The 20494-nt window shown below is 38.5% G+C and overlaps 2 protein-coding genes across 5 annotated transcripts; both read left to right on the forward strand.

The window, feature by feature from the left end:
• The first annotated feature begins 23 nt into the window (after positions 1 to 23).
• On the forward strand, positions 24 to 7041 carry LOC103474136 (dicarboxylate carrier UCP2-like). 3 transcript variants are annotated; one of them, XM_008424895.3, is made up of 6 exons: positions 1105 to 1822; positions 3248 to 3455; positions 3968 to 4171; positions 5286 to 5387; positions 5474 to 5654; positions 5725 to 7041. In XM_008424895.3, exons 1-6 carry the CDS (start codon positions 1697 to 1699, stop codon positions 5846 to 5848), a joined length of 945 nt encoding a protein of 314 aa, XP_008423117.1. In that variant the 5' UTR covers positions 1105 to 1696; the 3' UTR covers positions 5849 to 7041. The 3 variants fall into 3 exon arrangements, with proteins under 3 accessions (XP_008423116.1, XP_008423115.1, XP_008423117.1); XM_008424894.3 differs by having other exon boundaries at positions 24 to 1810; positions 5474 to 7041; XM_008424893.3 differs by having other exon boundaries at positions 1093 to 1822; positions 5474 to 7041.
• A 1738-nt stretch (positions 7042 to 8779) lies between these two features.
• camkk1b (calcium/calmodulin-dependent protein kinase kinase 1, alpha b) lies at positions 8780 to 19272 on the forward strand. Of its 2 annotated transcripts, XM_008424897.3 has the most exons (17): positions 8786 to 8929; positions 9982 to 10308; positions 10393 to 10440; positions 10519 to 10572; positions 10654 to 10705; positions 11424 to 11557; positions 11724 to 11760; positions 11849 to 11870; positions 11966 to 12054; positions 13497 to 13696; positions 13775 to 13828; positions 13918 to 13991; positions 14923 to 15010; positions 15094 to 15222; positions 16275 to 16378; positions 18468 to 18512; positions 18832 to 19272. In XM_008424897.3, exons 2-17 carry the CDS (start codon positions 10054 to 10056, stop codon positions 18911 to 18913), a joined length of 1467 nt encoding a protein of 488 aa, XP_008423119.1. In that variant the 5' UTR covers positions 8786 to 8929; positions 9982 to 10053; the 3' UTR covers positions 18914 to 19272. The 2 variants fall into 2 exon arrangements, with proteins under 2 accessions (XP_008423120.1, XP_008423119.1); XM_008424898.3 differs by lacking the exon at positions 18468 to 18512 and having other exon boundaries at positions 8780 to 8929.
• The last annotated feature ends 1222 nt before the right edge of the window (positions 19273 to 20494 follow it).

Consider the following 20494-nt stretch of genomic DNA (forward strand, 5'->3'; position numbering starts at 1 on the left):
GTACACAGATCTGTACGATTTTGTTGGAAGATTTGGTAAAGATGTGTGAAAAGTTTAAAAATACATTAATCTTTTATTGTACTAATGCACAATGTTGCAAATTCAAGGCCCACGGACCACCATATGTGGCTCTCTAGACCTCGGAGCCATCTTATAGCACCATCAACTATGTTACCTTCATTTGTTGTAAAATTGCTCTACATATCAAATATGACTTGAAAGAAATGTCTTTTTAATTGAACGCCTTGAAATTGGGCCTCTGTCTCTTTAAGAAACTTCTGCTCTTTCTGAAACTCTGCCTTCAGAAAGTCATACATTGCTCCTTTTAACAACGTTTTTTCCAGCTACAAGAATTAGCTCGTATATATTCCACCAGGTTTTTGCTAATTTCTGCTGGCTAGTCTGAAGGAGGATATTGGAGGTGTCAAGTGAGGGCTGCTCTGTGAGGCGGAAGCTCCGAAGAGGAGCTGCATACTCGAAGGCGGAGCTTGGTCCAACCAGACGTTTAGCACAGCTGAATGGTTGCCACGAGAGACTAAAGGATTTCTCAAACATTCATGAAAAAACCAAGGCAAAACTCCAGGTATGTTTTTGATGGGGTAATAAGATTAAAACATGATGTAGAGATCAAAAAAGTAAATTTTACATCATACTTTAAATATAGAAAAGTGTTAATTCCTTTTCACAAAATCACCTTTAGTACCTTTACATATTGTTTCACCTCCAAATGTTTTGTACGACACAGGTTTGCCGGCAGAGCAGCACTGGTCTTCTTACATTCCTCTTGGCACAATTTCTTTACATAGTTCAGATCTCCGTCATCTTCAATGCCTGCATGCATAGTTCTCTTCAGCTCTTGTCACATATCTTACCAGATTTAGAGGACTGATATCAAGGAAAAAGGTTTTTTTTCTTTTTGTGGACTTTCAAAGAGAACCACAGCACTCCAGAACTGTGGACTACCCAACGGTGGTCTTAAAAATTCCCCCACATACGTTTTAAAAATTCGTTATTTTTTTCCTCTCTAACTTCTGAAAAAAATGTATTTTATTAAAGGTTGGATTTTTCAATATCTTCTAGAGTGAAGTTATGCAACCATAGTTGGCATAACCTCAGTAATTAATCATAATAATTTGTAGCTTCTGTAATTATTGAAATTAAAATTGAGTTCATATTGAGCTGATACTCCAACCTGCTACAAAACATTTCTGGTTTAAACCAGCGTGTCACCAGTCAGACCAGCTGTTCAAACCTTCGCGTCATCAAGCAGGTGAGTTGTTTGTTGAAAACACGCCCGCCGGCAGCCAGACGGTTGGTATTTTGTTCTGGCGTGTACTGCACACTGTGTTCATTTTGTTTGTTTTTCTTTTTCTTCCTTTTTTTTCCGGAGAGGCAGCGCAACAGTCTCAGAATAATCAGTTAACACCTTCCCATCAGGTTCTTATGCCAAGGTATCTGACTTTTATCTGTTCGCCTGCTTTCAGTTCTAAGGGACAACAAGTAATGGCACAAGAAGAGAACTCTACTTTAACAAGACACACATTCTGTTTATTACCTGGAACATGATTGTTTTTTCCGGTTATCTGTCATAAAGTCCTGAAAAGATCCAGAATTAACGTCAGATTTCGGGATGACTGAAAGCTCTGGATTGATTTTTGCTTTTTAAAGACTGCGTTGATCCTTTACCATTTTGAACATGGCAGGAGGATCAGCAGCTGACTTGGCACCTACAGCTGCTGTCAAGATTTTTTCAGCTGGAACAGCTGGCTGCGTGGCTGACCTGGTCACCTTCCCGTTGGACACTGCCAAAGTACGACTGCAGGTAACAAAAAGCATCGCAACCAGGACATGTGGGATGGGTTTTAATTTTTCAAAAACAGTATTTACTGCTATGCTCCTACACAGACTTGTGACTCTACATAATTATCAGTAGAAGCCAAAGTGACTTAAAGTCATTCATTATCTTTAACTTTTTATCCTTAAATTTGATTGAATTCAGGATAATAATAACAATAAGGTACTAAAAGATGAAAGTCCTTGGAAGAGTTTTCAGATATGGATTTGATGGTTGTGTATTTCAAAAGGCGTAGTTTGCCTCAGCATTTGTTTGAAACAGATCAAGTGCAATAGTTTTGGAGAAAGCAACTATTTAATGGTCTTCATGCAAGATTTCATCAGCTTAGCATTTTAAAATTAAATACAAGGATTTGAAAAGTTTTATTCGTAATCTTTAAGAATTTTCCTTTAGCAAGACAAGTTACAGATGAAACTAGAATTCTGTCTAATTATAGACAGAATTCTGGTTTATTGTGCATTAATAATGCACATTGTTTTCTGAATCTTGTTTGGTGTTATTTGACATAAAATTATATTTTTCCATTCTTTAGGCTTTAAGATGTTTTTTTTTCTTTTGCTCCAACCTTTCAGCTGTTGCTTTCACCCGAATGATGAAACATCTGTAAAGAATTATTTTCCCCCTTTTTTAAGAAAAGCTCAGTTTCTTTTGTTTATCAAATAAAAACTGATCAGTGTGGTGTGTTTATATTCAATTCTCTTTACCTTGCTTGCACCAAACCTACCAAGACAATACCGTTGATTTAAGCTGACAGGCTGGGATCAGAGAACACTATTCATAACAGCAGCCAAGAGGCCTCTTGTAATTAGTTGGGATTATCTGTGTACAAGAGGACTATCAGTAGAGTATGTTACAAATCTGGTCTTTAGGTTGGGCTGGAGAAGAAACAGTAGTCAGAGTGAAACAGGGTGGTGGCAGAATCATGCTGTGGGGATGCTGAGAAGAGACCAAACTGCTGGAAGCTTTAAAAGCCTTCAACCTAAAGCAGGATGACACTAAGCATATAGACTGAACTACAGTGAACTAATTTACATTAAAGCATATTTAGGTGTTAGAATGGCCTAGTCAAAGCCCCATATCTAAATCCAATTGAGAATCATTGCCAAGCATTGAAAACCTTTAGTTCATAAATGCTTGCCATTCAATCTGACTGAAATGAGATATTTTGCAATAAATTGTTTGTTTTGTCAAAATGTCTGAAAACCATAAATGATCTCATTCTGTATGTAGGCTTTCACATAAAATCTCTTTAAAACACTTAGACATTTGTGGTTCTTAATGTGACAAAATGCTGAATATTGACACGTCTAAAATCATTCCAAGTATAAATCTCTTACTCTCAACAGTTTTTTTTTTTATTCATTTTTTTTTTTACCTGTAATATTTATTCAGGTCCAAGGAGAATCGAAAGACCTCCCAATAGGCCAGAAGGCGACATACAGAGGTGTATTTGGCACCATTATCACCATTGTGAGGGCCGAGGGGCCGAGGAATCTGTACAACGGGCTCGTGGCGGGGCTGCACCGACAGATGTGCTTTGCCTCCGTCCGGATCGGTCTGTACGACACCATGAAGCAGCTCTACGCCCACGGAGCGGAGAGTATGTGCATTCTGACCAACACCGCACACCTGGGAAACCTTCAACAAGCTTCAGCCATGAACACTTTGAAATAACAGTCAAGGTTTTGGATTAAGTGTAGTAGTGTTAGGCTTTCAGTGTCGTACTTTTACGGTATAATTAGAAACAAGTCAGAATTACCTTAGCTTGTTAATGCAATAGCTGCACCAAGGAAAGACCTATCTAATGTGTTGAATCTTTAGGAAATCCTGAAAAGCTGTACAGTACAATCACTGTTTCTCTTGTTGGTGTCCAACAAACTGTTTTATACTCAAAAAAAAAAAAAAAAAGGAAACTGCAGCCAGCATGTGTTCGACTGGCAGGCCAAGAAGAACCAGTAAAGCTGGCCGAACTGTCAAGTCTGGAAAGAGGAATTCATGATGTTACATGTAGCCAGTAAAACGTTGACAGCAGATTTCATGGCCAGCCCTACAATGACTTGTTTCTGCAAAGTTGCATGTAGTCGCTAGTTGTCACAAACTGCTGTGTGACAGATCCTGGACTCGGGACCCGACTGCTGGCAGGCTCCACCACCGGAGCGATGGCGGTGGCATTTGCTCAGCCCACCGATGTTGTGAAGGTCAGGTTCCAGGCTCAGGTCCACCAGCTGGACAACGGCTCCGTCAAGAGGTACAGCAGCACCACCGAGGCCTACAAGACCATCGCCAGGGTGGAGGGCTTCAGAGGGCTCTGGAAAGGTATTTTCAAAGTCAAGATGTGTGCATATACACTAAAAAGATGTTTCGTTTTTTATCTCAAATTCAAAAAGCATAAATTTTTTAACAGTTTTAGCTTAGTTACTGCTTTAATTTCTTTCAGCAAATTGACTTATTTTGAGTTTGTGTGCTCCATTTAACAATTAATCTATTACTAAAATAGTTAACGATTATTTCGATAACCAATTTATCATAATTACTGTTAATGGTTTCAACTCTATCCACAACGCTTTCAATTTGTCAGAGCACTCCTCTCCCCCATCCTAATAGGATGTATTTCAAGAACAGGTTAAGGTTTGAACCCTCACTGGGTGCTAGACCTAAAACAACATGCACTGATCATCATGCTTTATCTATTTACACAATGCATAGATTGTGCATTTCAACTTTCTCAAAACGGTGGGAAAACTCTCCTGTCATGCATGTTTAAAGGCGGTATTATGTGTTTTCCAGGCACATAGCGCCATTTTATAGCGCAATCCAGTAACTATGTTACCTTTAGTTGTTATAGAAACACTATATATATAAAATATGACTTAAATAAAAGTTTTTTTTGTAAGTTAACGCCTTGAAATTGCACCTCTGTCTCTTAAAAACCTCTGCTCTTTCTGAAACTCCACCTTCACTGAGTTATCATAGCATGGCTACTACCAGCGTTGCACTGAGAAGTAGCTCTCATGAATCAAAAAAGATACTTTATAAGCTACTATCATAAGTTGTGATGAGCTTAGCAGACTCATAGTTTGCTAATTGCTGCTAGCTCGTCTGAAGGAGCTGCATCTTGAAGGCTGCTCTAGGTCCACTGAAACATTTCGCACAGTTGCCATGGCAGATTACAGGATTTCTCATAACATGCATGAAAGAATCAGAGCAACATTCCACTTATGTTTTTGATGAGGGGAAAACATCATCAATGTACCTGGCAAAGACCCTCCAGGTTCTTGATGACTATGTTTTGAAGTCATCTTAGCTGCTGTTTCTTTGGCCTGATTCACACAAACTCGTGCTGGTCTGCTGTTGTGTCGTGTTTCAGCTCTATTATTGTTTTTCCAATCTTATTCATATTTTCTGACGGCATAACATTTGTTTTTTTCAGGCTGTCTGCTGAACATAGCTCGTAATGCCATTGTGAACTGCTCCGAGCTGGTGACTTATGACATAATTAAAGAGCAGATCCTGAAGAACAAACTGATGACAGGTAGGGTCTCCCCACACCCCACATGTTGATCCCTCTCCATTCTTTGTGGTCTTTAGCAAAGTGTTCTCTGCGTTTTTGTCCTGCAGACAACATGCCGTGTCACTTCACTGCCGCATTCGCCGCAGGTTTCTTCACCACCGTGGTGGCCTCTCCGGTGGACGTGGTGAAAACCCGCTTCATGAACTCCGTGCCCGGGCAGTACGGCGGCGCCGCCAACTGCGCTCTGACCATGCTGCTTAAAGAGGGGCCCTCAGCTTTTTACAAGGGGTGGGTGTCGTCGTTGAAAACCGGGGCAAATCCAGTCCAGCGGCTGATTTATCTCAATCTTTCCTTGCAGCTTCATGCCATCGTTCCTTCGCCTGGGGTCCTGGAACATAGTGATGTTTGTCAGCTACGAGCAGATTCAGAGGGCTGTGGTAAGACTTCAGGGGTCCCGGGAGTCTCGCTTCAGAACGGTTTGACTGAATGAAGCTGTGCAGCTGGATCTGCAGCAGCGCTGATAGTGAGCGGTCAATCCAGACCTCGTACCTGACCAGAGAGGGCAAGCTGCAGGTTTGATTAGTGATTACTAGTTTAGGTAATAATTGGAAACAGTCGTTTGTTTTTCAACTGAGATTTGTCATTTTGGAGAAACTCTGACTCTCAGAAACTCGTTCTCATTTTGTCCCCAAATCAAGATTATGAATGTCCTCATGGCCGGTTGTGCCAGAATGTATCGATAAAACCCATTTACAAACTGTTCAAATATCAATAAATGTCTGTTTCAATATGTGTCTTAAAGTTAAATAATATTGATTTTTTTTTTCATGTGGATCTCCTTCTGTAGGATTTCATAATTGTTTTTTGTAATTTTTCGCCATCAAATTCACAGATTTGATGGTGCTGCTTTAGAAATATTTGTAAATAATTTAGTAATATTGGTGCTGATGTATAACTTCAAATGTGACTTTTCGTTACTTGCCATATCGATTATGAACTGTCACTTGACATCAAGTAAGGCTGAGGCAACTGTCATAAAAGTAAGAAATGCTGCCACCTCCAGGTAGTTGTTAGCAGTGGCTTCAATCCAATGTTTTTGACCATTTTTGTAGAAAATGTACGATAAAACTCAGAGTTTTCCTTTAGTCCAAAAAAAGGTGGTGATCTGTTGATTGGACATGAATTTTTGTGATCACTGAATTATGAAAAACTGGAAGAAATGATTGATGTTCTTTGGAATCTAACGTCTGGACGGCCAAATAATAATCTTAGTAAAAAAGAATAAAGAATTGAGTATCTTAAGCCAGAATTTTTAAATATTAAAGTAAGCATGTTAGCCCAGTTAAAATCTTTCTGAATCAGTTTTTTCTGATTCTAAAATGACACAGACATGGAATATTTCAAAGAGTATATTTACTTCTTCAAGTTGAACAGGATAACGATGGGTTCTGATGTTGTGTGCATTTTTCACATTTTGTACCTCAGACCACATGAAGAATTCAGTAAGAGGAAGTTCTTTAAAAAAAAAAAAGCTAAATTGTACATTATGTACATAAGAAAAATAATTGAAAGTTTAAAATTGCAATTTGTTGCTTGATGTTGAACCTTTTTTTTTTGCTAAAGAAACTGTTTCAAACTGTTTTTGAAAGTGCAAAAATAAAAAAGGCTAAAGATATGTGTTGGTCGTTTTCTCTGGCTGTATAGAAAGCAATGGAGCACTGTTGCTATGCACTCCTATATATATATATATATATATATATATATATATATATATATATATATATATATATATATATATATATATATATATAGACACTGCTCACAAAAATAAAGGGAACACTTTAACATTTAAGTGAACACTGAAGTGTTCCCTTTATTTTTTTGAGAAGTATATATATATATATATATATATATATATATATATATATATAGACACAATTATATTTAATAAATTGTAATATACATTCTGTTGAGTTTATCAGATTAAACGTGTCATTTGAAATGAACCTTTAATCAGATATTAAACATACATTGTATTAATCTCTATCAAAATTAACAGAGTTAAAGGCTAGAAAACAACTGTCTGGTGTAATTAATCTATATAATGTGAAATTAACTTTTCCATAATATCCTAATTTACTGAATCTGACTGCTATGCAACAGCTTGAAACGTTGCTCCTTTAACTATGAAAAACTGCTGATATGTTTTATTTGACTCCAGGCCTTTTCCCTCTTTTTTTAATATTTCTTATTTTAACAGCTGGGCCAGACGGTTTTAGACCTCATATATTATCCTGAAGCAGGGAAACGACCCACATTTCTTTAATGTGACACTGAAAATATCCTCTCATTTGTGGAGTGATCCTACGGTAGAATGGTAATAAGTTGACCCTATTTTCAACATTTGAGGGGCTTATCGGGGAAACAGCACTGCAGACAGACGTGCAGAATTAAAAGAAGGGTTTGGGGTTTTCCAACACAATAAAACACAATTTTAATACATGCAAGCATTGTAAAAAAAAAGAAGAAAAAAAAACCATGACGTCTCAAAACTTGTCTAGTTTTGCTGTGAATGATTTTTCTAAGGTCATTCAGATTTTACAACTTCACTGCAACTTTGCACCTCCAGATTTTAGTTTTTGAGAAAGACAGAAAACTTTTTAACTAGTTTTTAACTGAACCCAACCAAGAAAATGTGCAATATTATTTTCCCTTTGAGACAAAAGCGCAGACAAAAGGCAAGAACTGATCTACAGGATAAAGCTTCAGCCTAATTAGCCTGGAGGATATTCACCCTTCATTCTTGGTGCAAAATAGTTCAACAATAAAGCTATTCGCCAGTATAACCAAAGCACAGCTCAAACTATTAGAGCTTAAGCTATTCTACTGGAGGCGATTTTAAACCATCATGAAGCATTATTGTGAAGTGAAAGAAAAATAATACCTGTTTTAGTGTGTTTGTAAAAGGAAAATACAAATCTGAAATGTGTGGTGTGTATTTCTATTGTCCCGTGGACCAGCGGAATCAGTAAAATGCAAAAAGCGACAACTCAACAACAAGCCACAAAATCCAAACAGAAGATGCAGTGTGGATTTTAGGCACAATTATCATGTAACATGTTCTAAAAAAAACGAATTTCCTTAACATTTTATATGCTAAAATATGTAATAGTGAACTAAATTACATAAAGGACCTTGCTTTTTTTCATGCAGTTAAAGCAGAATAATGTAAGACAAAACTAAACGATAAATAAATATCCTTTAGGATTACCTAATTACCATTTGGTAATCCTGTCTGTTATTTAGCTGTCTCTTAATATGAAGCGGCACATTTTGCCGGTGTTGTGTTTTTGTGCTGCTGTCCGTCATGTAAACACAAGCAATCGTCCTGCTGTCCTGGGAACAACTCTGCTTCATCTATATGTAGCCTGAGTTAATCCCTAAGACATGTGCTGCTAATGTCCCTGACCGCTCAGCAGTGAACGTCCTGCAGAGAGGAGCTTCAGCCCCCGTCAATATGCAGATTCACAGAAACAGCCCTGGAGACAGGACGCCTCCAGTCTGTGAGTACATCCCTCATCTTGCAATTATCCCGGCTGAAGTTTGTGATATTTCAGAGACATTCAGGCTTTTGTTTTATCCAGTGAATGCAAAATATTGTTAGAAATACTTTTAATGTCTCTTTTTATAACTTTATACTCAGCATCAGACTGCATTTTTAAATGTTGTGTGTCCATGTGTGTAAGTCCAGTGCTTTGTGTAATATTGTGAAGTTACAAGCCTGTTAAAGCTTCCCGCTAAGTTTCATAAGAGGCTTTTCAGTTCTCTGTACTGTATTTTAGGTAGCAATGAGTCTCGTTCACAGGAAGCTCATTGTTTTCTACTAGCAGCCTAATGTCACAGGGTGGAAACTTAACTTTTTTATGTGTCCTTTGGTAATTGTTCAGTTTCCTTCTTCTTTTTGTGCAAATCAATGTGCCCTGTTGGGGTTCAGAAAATAATATGCATGATCTGCATTATTAGACATGCTTCTGTTACATAAAGTCCAGATACGTTGTAGAAGCATGTTCTAAAAGAAAACAAAGACCTGAACTCATCTGTCAGTAAATCAGATTCTTTGCTATGCTGCACAGAACAACTTTTTAAAAATGTTTTTGAAGTTAATTCATCAGATCTTGGAATTAAATGTTTAATGTCTGAGTAAAGATTTTTCACCAGCACTTTTAGAAATGGCGTTATAGTGTTGGGAAAGCTGAAGCAAGCCTCATTTCACTGAGCTCAAAGTAATTTAAGGTCATTTATATATTTATTTATTTATACATATATATTGTTAGAATATACATATATATATATATATATATATATATATATATATATATATATATATATATATATATATATATATATATATATATATATATTTTATTTTCCATTAAGCAAATTTATTTTTGTAATTTGAATTTGTGCAATTCTATGATTAATGGAGACGTAGCTAGTCGTGAGACTTTAGCACAAAAAATAAAAATTTCCAACTCAAGTTTTTCTTCCTGACCAATACAAATAAAACCTGTTTCTATAGATCATTTTCTCATCCAGTTCTTCATGTTCCTCCCAGTGCAGTGATGTATCGTGTCCTCATCCCACTGAACCATTCAACCGTAAACAAGGCAGCATCGTCAGGGAAACCATGAGCTCTGACAGCGTCTTCCAACCGGAGGTGGAGTCGGATCCTCAGGGCGAGCTTGCCGACATGGTGGCATCCATGAACACCACCGCCAACCGGCTGACCCCTCCTAATGGCTACAGGTCAGGAGCACCCAGGTCCACCGGGGGCCAAAGGGCCCGCCTCACAGACAGGAAGATGTCCCTTCAGGAGAGGGGGAGTCGCATGGCCCGGCAACCCACCATCGAGACCAAACGGGTTTCCATCACTGATGCCGACGTGAGGAACCTCAGTCAGTCCATCTTCAGACTCACCTGAGTTCCTCTTTTCTGAGACTAAAACTTTCCCATTTCACCTCTACAGGACTGTCTCCAGCTCAACCAGTATAAACTGAAGAATGAGATTGGAAAGGTGACCTACCAATGTGAAACCCAATGTTTTAATTTCTGATTCTTGAATTATAAAGCTCTTTTTATTTGTACCCTGCAGGGCTCTTATGGAGTGGTAAAACTAGCCTATAATGAAGACTCTGAACAGTACTATGTAAGTTGAAGCTTTAAACTGCTTGAGCCTGATTGTCGTTTCATGAAATCGTCATTAATCCTTTTTCTTTTCTTTGACTAGGCCATGAAGGTAGTGTCAAAGAAGAAGCTGATGAGGCTGTGTGGATTTTTGCGTGAGTAACGTCTCATTTTGATTGTTTCAGTCTTGTGCAGTTTACGGTTCCAGTGAAAGGTTTGCATTCACATAAAATCTTAACAAAACGTTGATTTGGTTATTTTTTTTAAAGAAGTTTCAAAGCAAGAACTAGATACACCTGTTTGAATTTACTATGAATTTTCACTAATCTACAGATGAGGTTCAAATACATAATTGCAACCCAGTTAATAAGTGGCAAGAGGAATCTCTAAGACGTTTTATTACTGGCAAGTATTCCTCCCCCTGTCTCCAATAGAGATCAGTAACAGCGCACGCAGACCCTCTGTACAACGTAAATAGTGTGGACCAAGTGGCTGGTTTTTAGCAGGCGAGGAGAAACCCAGGTCCAGTCAAAGGCCTGCTGAAGGACAGGTTTACACACCCAGATTTGGCTGCAGTGGCATAAAGTCTGCTTGTAGAAATCAAAGTAATCTTTTTAAACTTGAAAGCACTTTGATACGGGCTGTTTGCTGTTCTGGTTTCTCTGCAACTTTAGTCAGAGGTTATGCACATATCTGAGTGGGTTCATTTTTTTGCCCTGTGACCCTTCGCAGAAATCCGTTGATGACACTGGACAATTGGACTGCGTTGAATGTCAGCTTTGCAGCAATCCCTCCTTCTGAGCAATTATGTACCAAGAAATAGCTCCTTAAATTGCCTTCATCCAGACCGGCGCTGTGTGTTTGTACTTCCAGGTCGCCCGCCTCCTCAGGGGTCAAACTCTCAGCAGGATCTGTTCCCCAAATCCATGCAGCCTCTGGAGAGAGTGTACAGAGAGATTGCCATCCTCAAGAAGCTGGACCATCCGAACGTAGTTAAACTGGTAGAGGTGCGTCAGATATGACCATAACAACAAGCAGCAGAGCAACGCGACCACATACTTCAGCCAAAAACATTTAATGGACTCCTTTCAAGATCAGAAATAATATTTGTTTAAATAGCTTAAAAAATAAACCTAAACAAACACGAGGTAGCAGTGTTGATGTATCTTGCAGGTGCTTGATGACCCTGATGAAGATGGACTTCACATGGGTAAGGAATCATTCACCTTTTCTGCTGCAGCATGATAAAAGAAAGCAAAGTTAATTGATCATTAAATTCAAATTATTTTCTCTTTAAGCCTTCGAACTAATGAAAGAGGGGTATGTTTTACATACTAATCCATCAATTTGATATGATAGATGGCAGGAGTGGCAGTAAAATGTTTGTGTGTGGCTTTTGCTTCTTTGCCCCTCAGGCCGGTGATAGAGGTGCCCACAGACAACCCGTTAACCGAGGACCAGACTCGCTTCTACTTCAGAGACATCGTCCTGGGAATAGAGTACTGTGAGTACAGGACTGGACATGTGAATAATCTGAATGTGATTTATGTCTTGGGAACAAAGTTGTTATTTGTATTGGTTGTAAGAAACTTGAATCTCACACAACAGCAACGTCACATACTTCAACAAAACTAGAATCCCATTGATGCCATCAAGAGCAGCCTGAACCCAAGTGAGGCTAGCATGAGCTCAGCAAATAAAGGAGATGGGGAGACGCTGTCCAAGCAGCCTGAGCTTGATTTCACTGATCCAGAACAGCCATGACCTCCAATGTCATGGCTGTTCTAGGAGATAGACTGATAAATTGGTTTATCAGTCTATAAACCGGTTTTCTTTATTTTGGGAGTTCAGCAATCTGCTGATTATCACACTTGAAATCGATCCCTCTGATCTGATCTACCTCCGCAAAGATCTGAACATCAACCACTGTCCCATTTTCCTTTACTGGTACTTAGTAAATTTGTCCTTATATTTAGTGACTTTCAGACAAAAACATCAGTATTGGCCAAAATCTGAATCTGCAGGTCAGACTTTTTAAAGATCAGCCAGAAAACTGAATACGTTCACCTCGACAGAGTGTGTAACACTGGGCAGCTTCTAACAGGCTTTCTAATGATAGGCTCTGAGAAGCTTCTTATTGTGTTTATTCAATAATAAATTATATATATATATATATATATATATATATATATATATATATATATATATATATATATTACACAGACTTATTTTCATCTATTTAACATGAATAAAATAACTCTTGAGCTTGTAGGTCGTTGTTGTGGATTTGTTTTTTGTTTTTTTGTATTTTTGTTCGTTTTTTTGGTTTTTTTGTCAGAAGTGCTGCTGCATTTTTGAAGAAGTGTTTGTGTGGGGGTTTGTGTGTTTATTGTGTTTTTCCAACTAAAGGCTTTATGTTTGTGTTGCTATAATTCCTTCTATAATCGGTGGGTTATAGAACGAACAACAGGACTGAAACCGGTCCGAGGCCCCGCTCTATCTGTCTCACTTGTTGTGTCGTTGGGCAAGTCACCCGACTGCTGGTGGTGGTCAGAGACTTGGTAGCTCCGCTCCATGGCAGCCTGGCCCCAGGGCAGCTGTGGCTACAGAGCAGTATCTTGCCACCATCAGTGTGTTAATATCTGTGTGACTGGGTGAATGACTGAATGTAGTGTGAATTGCTTTGGAGCCCTCTGGGCTAGATAGAGCTCTACACAAGGGCAGGCCATTTACCAAAATTTACATTTAGAATAAACTTGGATAGATTTTTTTTTCTCAAACGATAAATAACAACTCAGCCTTCCACCTGTGTGTATTTGTTTGTATTTATGTGTGTGCGTGTGTGTGTGTGTGTGCGTGCGGGTGTGCGTGTGTGTGTGTGTGCGGGTGTGTGCGTGTGTGTGTGTGTGCGGGTGTGTGCGTGTGCGTGTGTGTTTGTGTGTGTAGTGCACTACCATAAGATCATCCACCGAGACATCAAACCCTCCAACCTCCTGCTGGGGGACGACGGTCACATCAAGATCGCAGACTTCGGCGTCAGTAATGAGTTTGAGGGCCACGACGCCCTCCTGTCCAGCACGGCGGGGACGCCGGCCTTCATGGCCCCTGAGATGATGAGCGAGGTCCAGCAGAGCTTCAGTGGGAAGGTGAGCTGATCACCTGTGGATCACTGACAGGCCGCGGCGTGAGGACCCGTCATGACAGTGGGCATGTTTGTTCCACAGGCGTTAGACGTGTGGGCGATGGGGATCACGCTGTACTGCTTTGTCTTCGGGGAGGTAATGTCGCCCAAAGGACGCTTGTATGAACTGTTTTATCAGTTCATTTAAGCACATTTTTCATTGTTAACCTGTTTGTCTCATTCCAGTGCCCATTTTATGATGAGTACATTTATTCTCTGCACAACAAGATTAAGAACAAACCTGTGGAGTTTCCAGAAACGTAAGAATATCTGAATATTGACCCAAAGCTTCGAAACATTAACTTAAACTGTAGAGACTCTGAAACAGGAAGTCATGTTGATCTAAAGCACTTTTAAACTTTTTTGTTATTACAAGGACCAGTAATTTGCATCACGATGTTGACATTAAGGGAGTAAAACACCTTATTCTTTATTCTTATTGTCATGGTTACATCTTATTTGATGCTGTTGAGCTTGACATTGGATTCTGTCACTTTAGAGCTTTTTGTATATTTCAGGGAGTTCTGCTTTGTTGTTAACGCCTAATAATGGCTGAGCATCCTGTTAGAGAAACTGTCATACAACAGAGCATCTTCAGTCAGAGGCTTCTTCAGAACCACTGTAACACAGTCCGCTACAGGAAATCCTTCCTGCCAACAGTCATACCTTTGCCATACCTTTGAAGAAAATTGTTTAAGATGCGTTACAACAATATTTAATTTCACTCTGAGATTAATTAAGTATTTTTTAATACACCTGAAATTACAAACCAGAATCTTTAGAGATCCTTATTCTCACTCAGGAACTTCTTCTACTTTTCACTTTTGGAGTTGCTAATCACAAAGTTATGGTCTTCTGCTGTTGCAGGTTTTATTGTCTATTTTTCCAAATAATCTGTCTTTTTAATACCCAAATGCACATAGCACATTTTTTAATTCAAGTGCATATTTTTTTAAATCAAGGGGCACCATATTTTTTTCATAACTTTTACGTTGAAATTTTTCCAGGATTGTGCAGCATGTTTTTCTTTGCACTGTTTTCATATCTTGCATGTTTCTATCTTTGTATGAATCTACTGGCTTTGATTGCTTGTCAATTTCCCCATTGGGGGACAATGAAGGATGTTTCTGTGTCATTCGGTTCTATTTTTGACATTTAGCTCTGACGTCTTTATTGATCTCTTACCCTCAGCCCTTCAATAAGCAATGAGTTGAGGGATCTCATTGAAAGAATGCTGGATAAAAACCCTGCAACTAGAATCACCATCCCCGAAATAAAGGCGAGTATGCAAACACTAATCGCTGCGCCACCACAGTGTGAACTTGTTTATTACATTAGTGCGTGTGCGTGTGGCTGCTACAGCTCCATCCTTGGGTGACGGAGAACGGCTCCAGTCCTCTCCCTCTGGAGGAGGAGCACTGCACGGCAGTGGAGGTCACCGATGAGGAGGTGCAGAACAGCGTGAAGCTCATCCCCAGTCTGTCCGCTGTGGTGAGTCTCACTGCGCCCCCTGGGAGGACCAGTCCCAGCTCACATATTCCAGTTTTAATATTTACTCTCCTACTATATTTATGGCAAAAAAAACAAAAATTTGGAATTTGGAAAACACCTTTCTGGTGTTTTCTCTGAATTTCCTGTAAAGTTTAATAATCATCTTGTTGACTGGCAAACATATTTATATCCCATAAACTTCCATCTATTTTGTTAGGATTTTGTTTTTGTTTTTGTTTTTCCAACCGACCAATATAGCATAATGGATAATTGTAACATGAAAGGAATATAAAGCATTTTTTTTACAACATTTTTCAAAGTGTGGCATTCATATCTGTTTGGCTTTCCTTACTCTGATACCCCTAAATCAAACTTAATTAATGAACAGACTCCACCTGGGTGTAAAATGTAAGTATAAATGAGTTATAGCACAATATCTCAAGTGTTAAGCACTTTATTTGAAAATGGAAAGACTAATCAAATAGGTGGTAAAAGATGATCCAGTCAGATGAGATGAAACTAAAACTATTTGGCCTACCTGCAAGGCTTAAAAAATGTTCATGTGAATGGTCCAGTCGAAGTTTCAGCTTAAATCCACTCTGTTGCAAGAAGTGCAAAGTTATGTTTGTCATTAAGTCAGAATGAACTCACACTATTTTTGCAAAGAAGGATGATTGATTCAAACATTAAATCTCTAGATGTTCAAAGCTGGAGGAAAACCTGAAGAGACTTTGGCATAAATCCTCAATGACTTTGAACTTTGTGCTCAAATGTGACAAAATGTAAAAAAGGTCCACAAATAGTTTTGCAATTCAGGATATGCTGCCAGTTTAACCCAACATGGCTCCCTTTACATGAGTGGATTTGTATTATTTGCATGTCAAGATAACAGAAATAGAAACTGGTTTGTCACTATGAGCTATCATCTCTAACTGTGTAAATTGTCAGATTACATGATTAAATCTGGCACTTTTCACAGTGTTTTTGCTGAGTGGGCTTCAGAAGGCGCTTTCACAGAGATCCACTGAGACTCTTTCTGATGTCCACTGCAGATTCTGGTGAAGTCCATGCTGAGGAAGCGCTCTTTCAGTAATCCCTTTGAGTGTCAAGGCAGACGGGCAGAGAGGTCCATGTCTGCCCCCGGAGGTCTTCTTACGTAAGTAGCCTACTCTGCAAATCCTGTCTGCTTCTCTCTGCCAGCTCTGCGATTAGGCCTCTAACGGAACAAAGCAGCGAGCAGATGCTTGGATTAAAAATAGATCACTTCTATACTTCACATGTAGTGTGGCTCACATATAGCACGCATACTGAGGCCGTCACTCCGAAGAGCTCTTCATCATGTATGGGTGTGTAGGTGTCCATGTGTGCGTGTGTGTATGTGTGTACATTGAAACATTCATTGTGTGGCGATGAACTTGATGAAAGCCTCTGCAGCACTGAAACTGCCCTGCACACCCAGTAACATACGTAGCACTTAAAGAAGATTTTAAATACATTTATTTCATTATAATTCTGTCAGTACAGAGTGGTGCTTAAATATCAAGATGATTTCCTTCTGAGAGAGAATGAGTTGGTCTTTTCTTCCAGTTCTTCTGCAACAGCCCATCTGAAGAACTACTTGATTTAACTAACAGGAGTACCAGAAAAAAATGAAGTGTAAGATTGGGCTGGTTATAGTTGATGTTTTTAAATATTTTTTATGTTTTAAGTGTTTTATGTAGTATTTAAAGGTGATGTGTGGGAGACAGAGATGACAAATTCCCTTAGGGAAAGTCCCAAAAGCTTCTAGCTAACTAGCTAGAAGAAGCTAGTTTTAGCTAGCTAGTTAAGTAGTAATCGCAGGTTTGATGCCCTTTTGCCTTAAGAACTGCCTTAATTCTTCACAGCATAGATTCAACAAGCGGTCAGAAACATTCCTCAGAGATTTTGATTCATGTTGACATGATGACGTCAAACATTTACTGCAGAGTTGTCAGCTGTTAGTCTCCCATTGTACTATAGATGCTCTATTTGACTGAGTCTGGGTTACTGTGGAGACCAGAAGTCTGGGTCATGTTCGTGGATCCATTTTGGTGCATTAGCCAGCTGGAAGGAACCATTAGTACATGGATACAATGTGGCCAAACAGAGAATCTCAGATATTTAAAAGGTTCAGAGGTGGTAGTACCTAATTATATTTACTCAATGGCATTACTTAATTAACTCTTTTGAAAATCTGCACTTTTAGGTGTAATTTACAGAAAAATAGTATGTGGTGCACATGATAGTGTTTTTTTTTAGAAAGTTAGGTTTTTACTTTTCCTTGAATACTTCATTTTGCTTTAACTCTTACTTCAGTAAAAATGGCCAGATACAGTGAAGTTAAGTTGACCAATGTCACTGAATGAAGAAAAGACTAAAAAATGCTTCAGACAGACATGATTCAAGTGAAAGTGATACTTTTTATTTGTGCCTGTTGTGCCTTTTGCCACCAGAAGCACTTTATCCTTTATTAACATAAAGCGTATTTGCATTTCCAACTATATTAGTTTCAAAAGTTTGATTTTTTTTCTGAAAAAAAAAAAGATTTAAGTGTTTCTTATGCCAGAATCTACTGTAATCGTGTTATTTATTTGTATATATTTTCCTTTAGATTTTAAAATAACATAATTGGTACATAGGTTTGCAGCTTTTGTCTGTCTGGTGACATAATTTTTAAAGCATAAGCACGCATAAGCATCAGATGTTTTGATCATGTAGTAGTTGAGTTGCATTTTTATGAAATACATTTTTACTCTTGCTTGAGTAATTTCCTGGATGGTTACTTTTTACTTTTAACCACGTAAAAATATGTTAAAATACTTCAAGTGTACCCGGTGAAAAATACAAAAAAAAGGTCTTCCTCAAAAGTCTCATTACCCCATTTCAACCTTAACGGTTAGTGTCATAAAGCTATAAATGAACGTTGCGCCCCTTTAACATTTCTGCAGAGCCACAAACAGAAAACCAAGCACTGGTCATTTGTAAGAAGAAGCAAACTACAAAATGTTTACTTTCTTCTATTTCTAGCCTTTATTCTAACCTAAACTATAATCTGCTGGCTGCTAAACTTTAAACGTCACACATTAATCTCTCAACTAAAAAACACTAGTTTTTCTGGATGCCACCTTTTAAAATGCAGCAGGAAAACGACAGTCGGGTGAATCTCTGACGAAGTGTGTTGGGGTTTGAACTCTGGCTTATTATATCACGTCTCCTTCCTGCAGGGGACTTTTGGGCTTACTGGGGTCTTCGTCTCATCCGTCTTCGAGGTAAATTGTTTAAAAAAAACAACAAAAAAACAGCGTTTTAGGCTGAGCTTGATATGTAGCGCTTCAGACGTAGCTCAGCTCATCAGGTTTGTTTAGCTGTAAGAGGATTTAAATTGGACAGGACCAAACAAACAAATCTCAAATCCCGTTGAGTGATTTCTGCTTCTTGTCTCCTCTTGGATGAAAACTGATGAGCTTTGCTGCAAAGCAGAGGTACTTTGTGACTTTCTTAGCATAGCGACGCCTCTTCCTCCTCACCCGCCTCATGTGCCGTCTCAATTATGAAGGTTTAGGTTTAACAGATGTTTGTCTCCCGCAGGAAAATCAGCAGAGAAGGCAGCAGAGAAGGAGAGCTGGAGGACTTGTACGAGGATGAATCCTTCATCGAAAGCAACGATTGAAGTGTCACGTTTAGATTAGTGCAGCAGGGAGGCGGTGGAAAAGATGAGTTTTTGCACCTTTCTTTTCTTTGTCCTTTTTCATTTCCCCGTATTTCCTCTTGTTCTGTTCTCGCTGTGCTCACCTGCAGACTGTTCTTTTCCACCTCTGTCCAGAGGATCTTGAGATTACATTAGTTTAAATAACACACTAGTTGTGATGTCATTCTTTCCACTATGCTTTTCTGCTGTTGTTTTTTCTGTTCCAGCTGGCTTGTATGTCACTTTTATTGATAGACTCAAAATGTAAATATTATCCATAAAAAGTATTTTTATGTTTTCCTACGGCATCTAAAAATAAAATAAAAGTCATATTGAACGAGGGTTTGTATATTTGGTTGTATGTAAATGCAGCAACCAAAACTGTAATGTTTAATATTGAACACTAGAAGGCAGCATTTTGTAACTTTTGTTATTTATGACATATTTTTAATTTTGTATGTTTTCTTAAAGGTTTATAATATTTAACCTCACACAGAAATTAAAACTCACTTTTTTTCTAAAGCATATATAGCATATATATGGGCTTGCCAAGTTCTGAGTTGTGAATGCAGAAGGGGGCGTCACCATTGCCTAAAGCAGCAAGCATCTGCTATCCTGAAGATCCTTAGAGCAAGACATTCCAGGGTTTCCTGATAGAAAAATACTAAATGATAATGAGATTATTTCCCCATGTAACTTTATAATTATCTTCAAATTTAAAATCAACAATCTGTTAGGAGGAAAACAAAGAAAAAGGTGAAATTATTTAGCATAAAAGTTCACATCTGGAAGCAAAAGTTTTGTTGAAGCACCTTTTGATTAAACTCCAGCAATAAACCCTCCTGGGTACAAACCCGACCTCAATTATGGTTAATCTTGTTAAACAAAGTTCAGCTATCCTTGTAGGATTGTCTTGACATTTTTATATTTACATCCTTCATCTGCAGCCAGACTATGCAGAAAGATTTTTTTATTTAAAAAAAATTATCTCATTCTGCAAAGGTATCAGTCAGGAGAAGGACAGTTTCTTCACAAATTATAAAAAGCAAGGCAAAAACGTGTGAGAAATCTGTTAAGAAGGAGCATTGAAGTTGTGCAGGGATGTTTGCTGAGTACCGGGTCCAACTTGTGACATTAGTCTTCTATCCATCCATCCATCCATTTTCTTTACACCCTTGTCCCTTAGTGGGGTCGGGAGGGTTGCTGGTGCCTATCTCCAGCCAACGTTCTGGGCGAGAGGCGGGGTATTAGTCTTCTATATTTGACATATTTTTGGACAAACAAATACATTTGAAAATGCAAAACAAAGCTTTTCACTCCAAATAAAACGTATCGCTTTGTCTAGAATGACATGGTCTGACAGAACCAAGTTGAAAATTTTGGGCCACATTTAAATTTGACTAAAATATAACAGTGCATCTCCAACAGGAACACTATTATAAAAGTGGTGTTTGGCAGCATCAGGCAGTTTAGAAAACCCAGAATGGAGGAGAGAGGAATTTAGCTTTTTTTTTATAGACAGTTCAAACATAATTCCAAATCTGCTTCACCAGAAAACCAGTA

This window comes from Poecilia reticulata, chromosome 13 (genome assembly GCF_904066995.2).
Source record: "Poecilia reticulata chromosome 13, P_reticulata-male-v2, whole genome shotgun sequence".
In the NCBI taxonomy this organism is placed as follows: domain Eukaryota; kingdom Metazoa; phylum Chordata; class Actinopteri; order Cyprinodontiformes; family Poeciliidae; genus Poecilia; species Poecilia reticulata.

Coding starts and splice junctions, on each gene's coding strand:
- LOC103474136 (XM_008424893.3), top strand. CDS start 1,697: ATGGCAGGAGGATCAGCAGCTGACTTGGCACCTACAGCTGCTGTCAAG. Junction 1,823..3,247: donor CTGCCAAAGTACGACTGCAG/GTAACAAAAAGC, acceptor ATATTTATTCAG/GTCCAAGGAGAATCGAAAGA. Junction 4,172..5,285: donor CTTCAGAGGGCTCTGGAAAG/GTATTTTCAAAG, acceptor TGTTTTTTTCAG/GCTGTCTGCTGAACATAGCT.
- camkk1b (XM_008424897.3), top strand. CDS start 10,054: ATGAGCTCTGACAGCGTCTTCCAACCGGAGGTGGAGTCGGATCCTCAG. Junction 11,761..11,848: donor TGAAGATGGACTTCACATGG/GTAAGGAATCAT, acceptor TTTCTCTTTAAG/CCTTCGAACTAATGAAAGAG. Junction 15,011..15,093: donor TCACCATCCCCGAAATAAAG/GCGAGTATGCAA, acceptor TGGCTGCTACAG/CTCCATCCTTGGGTGACGGA.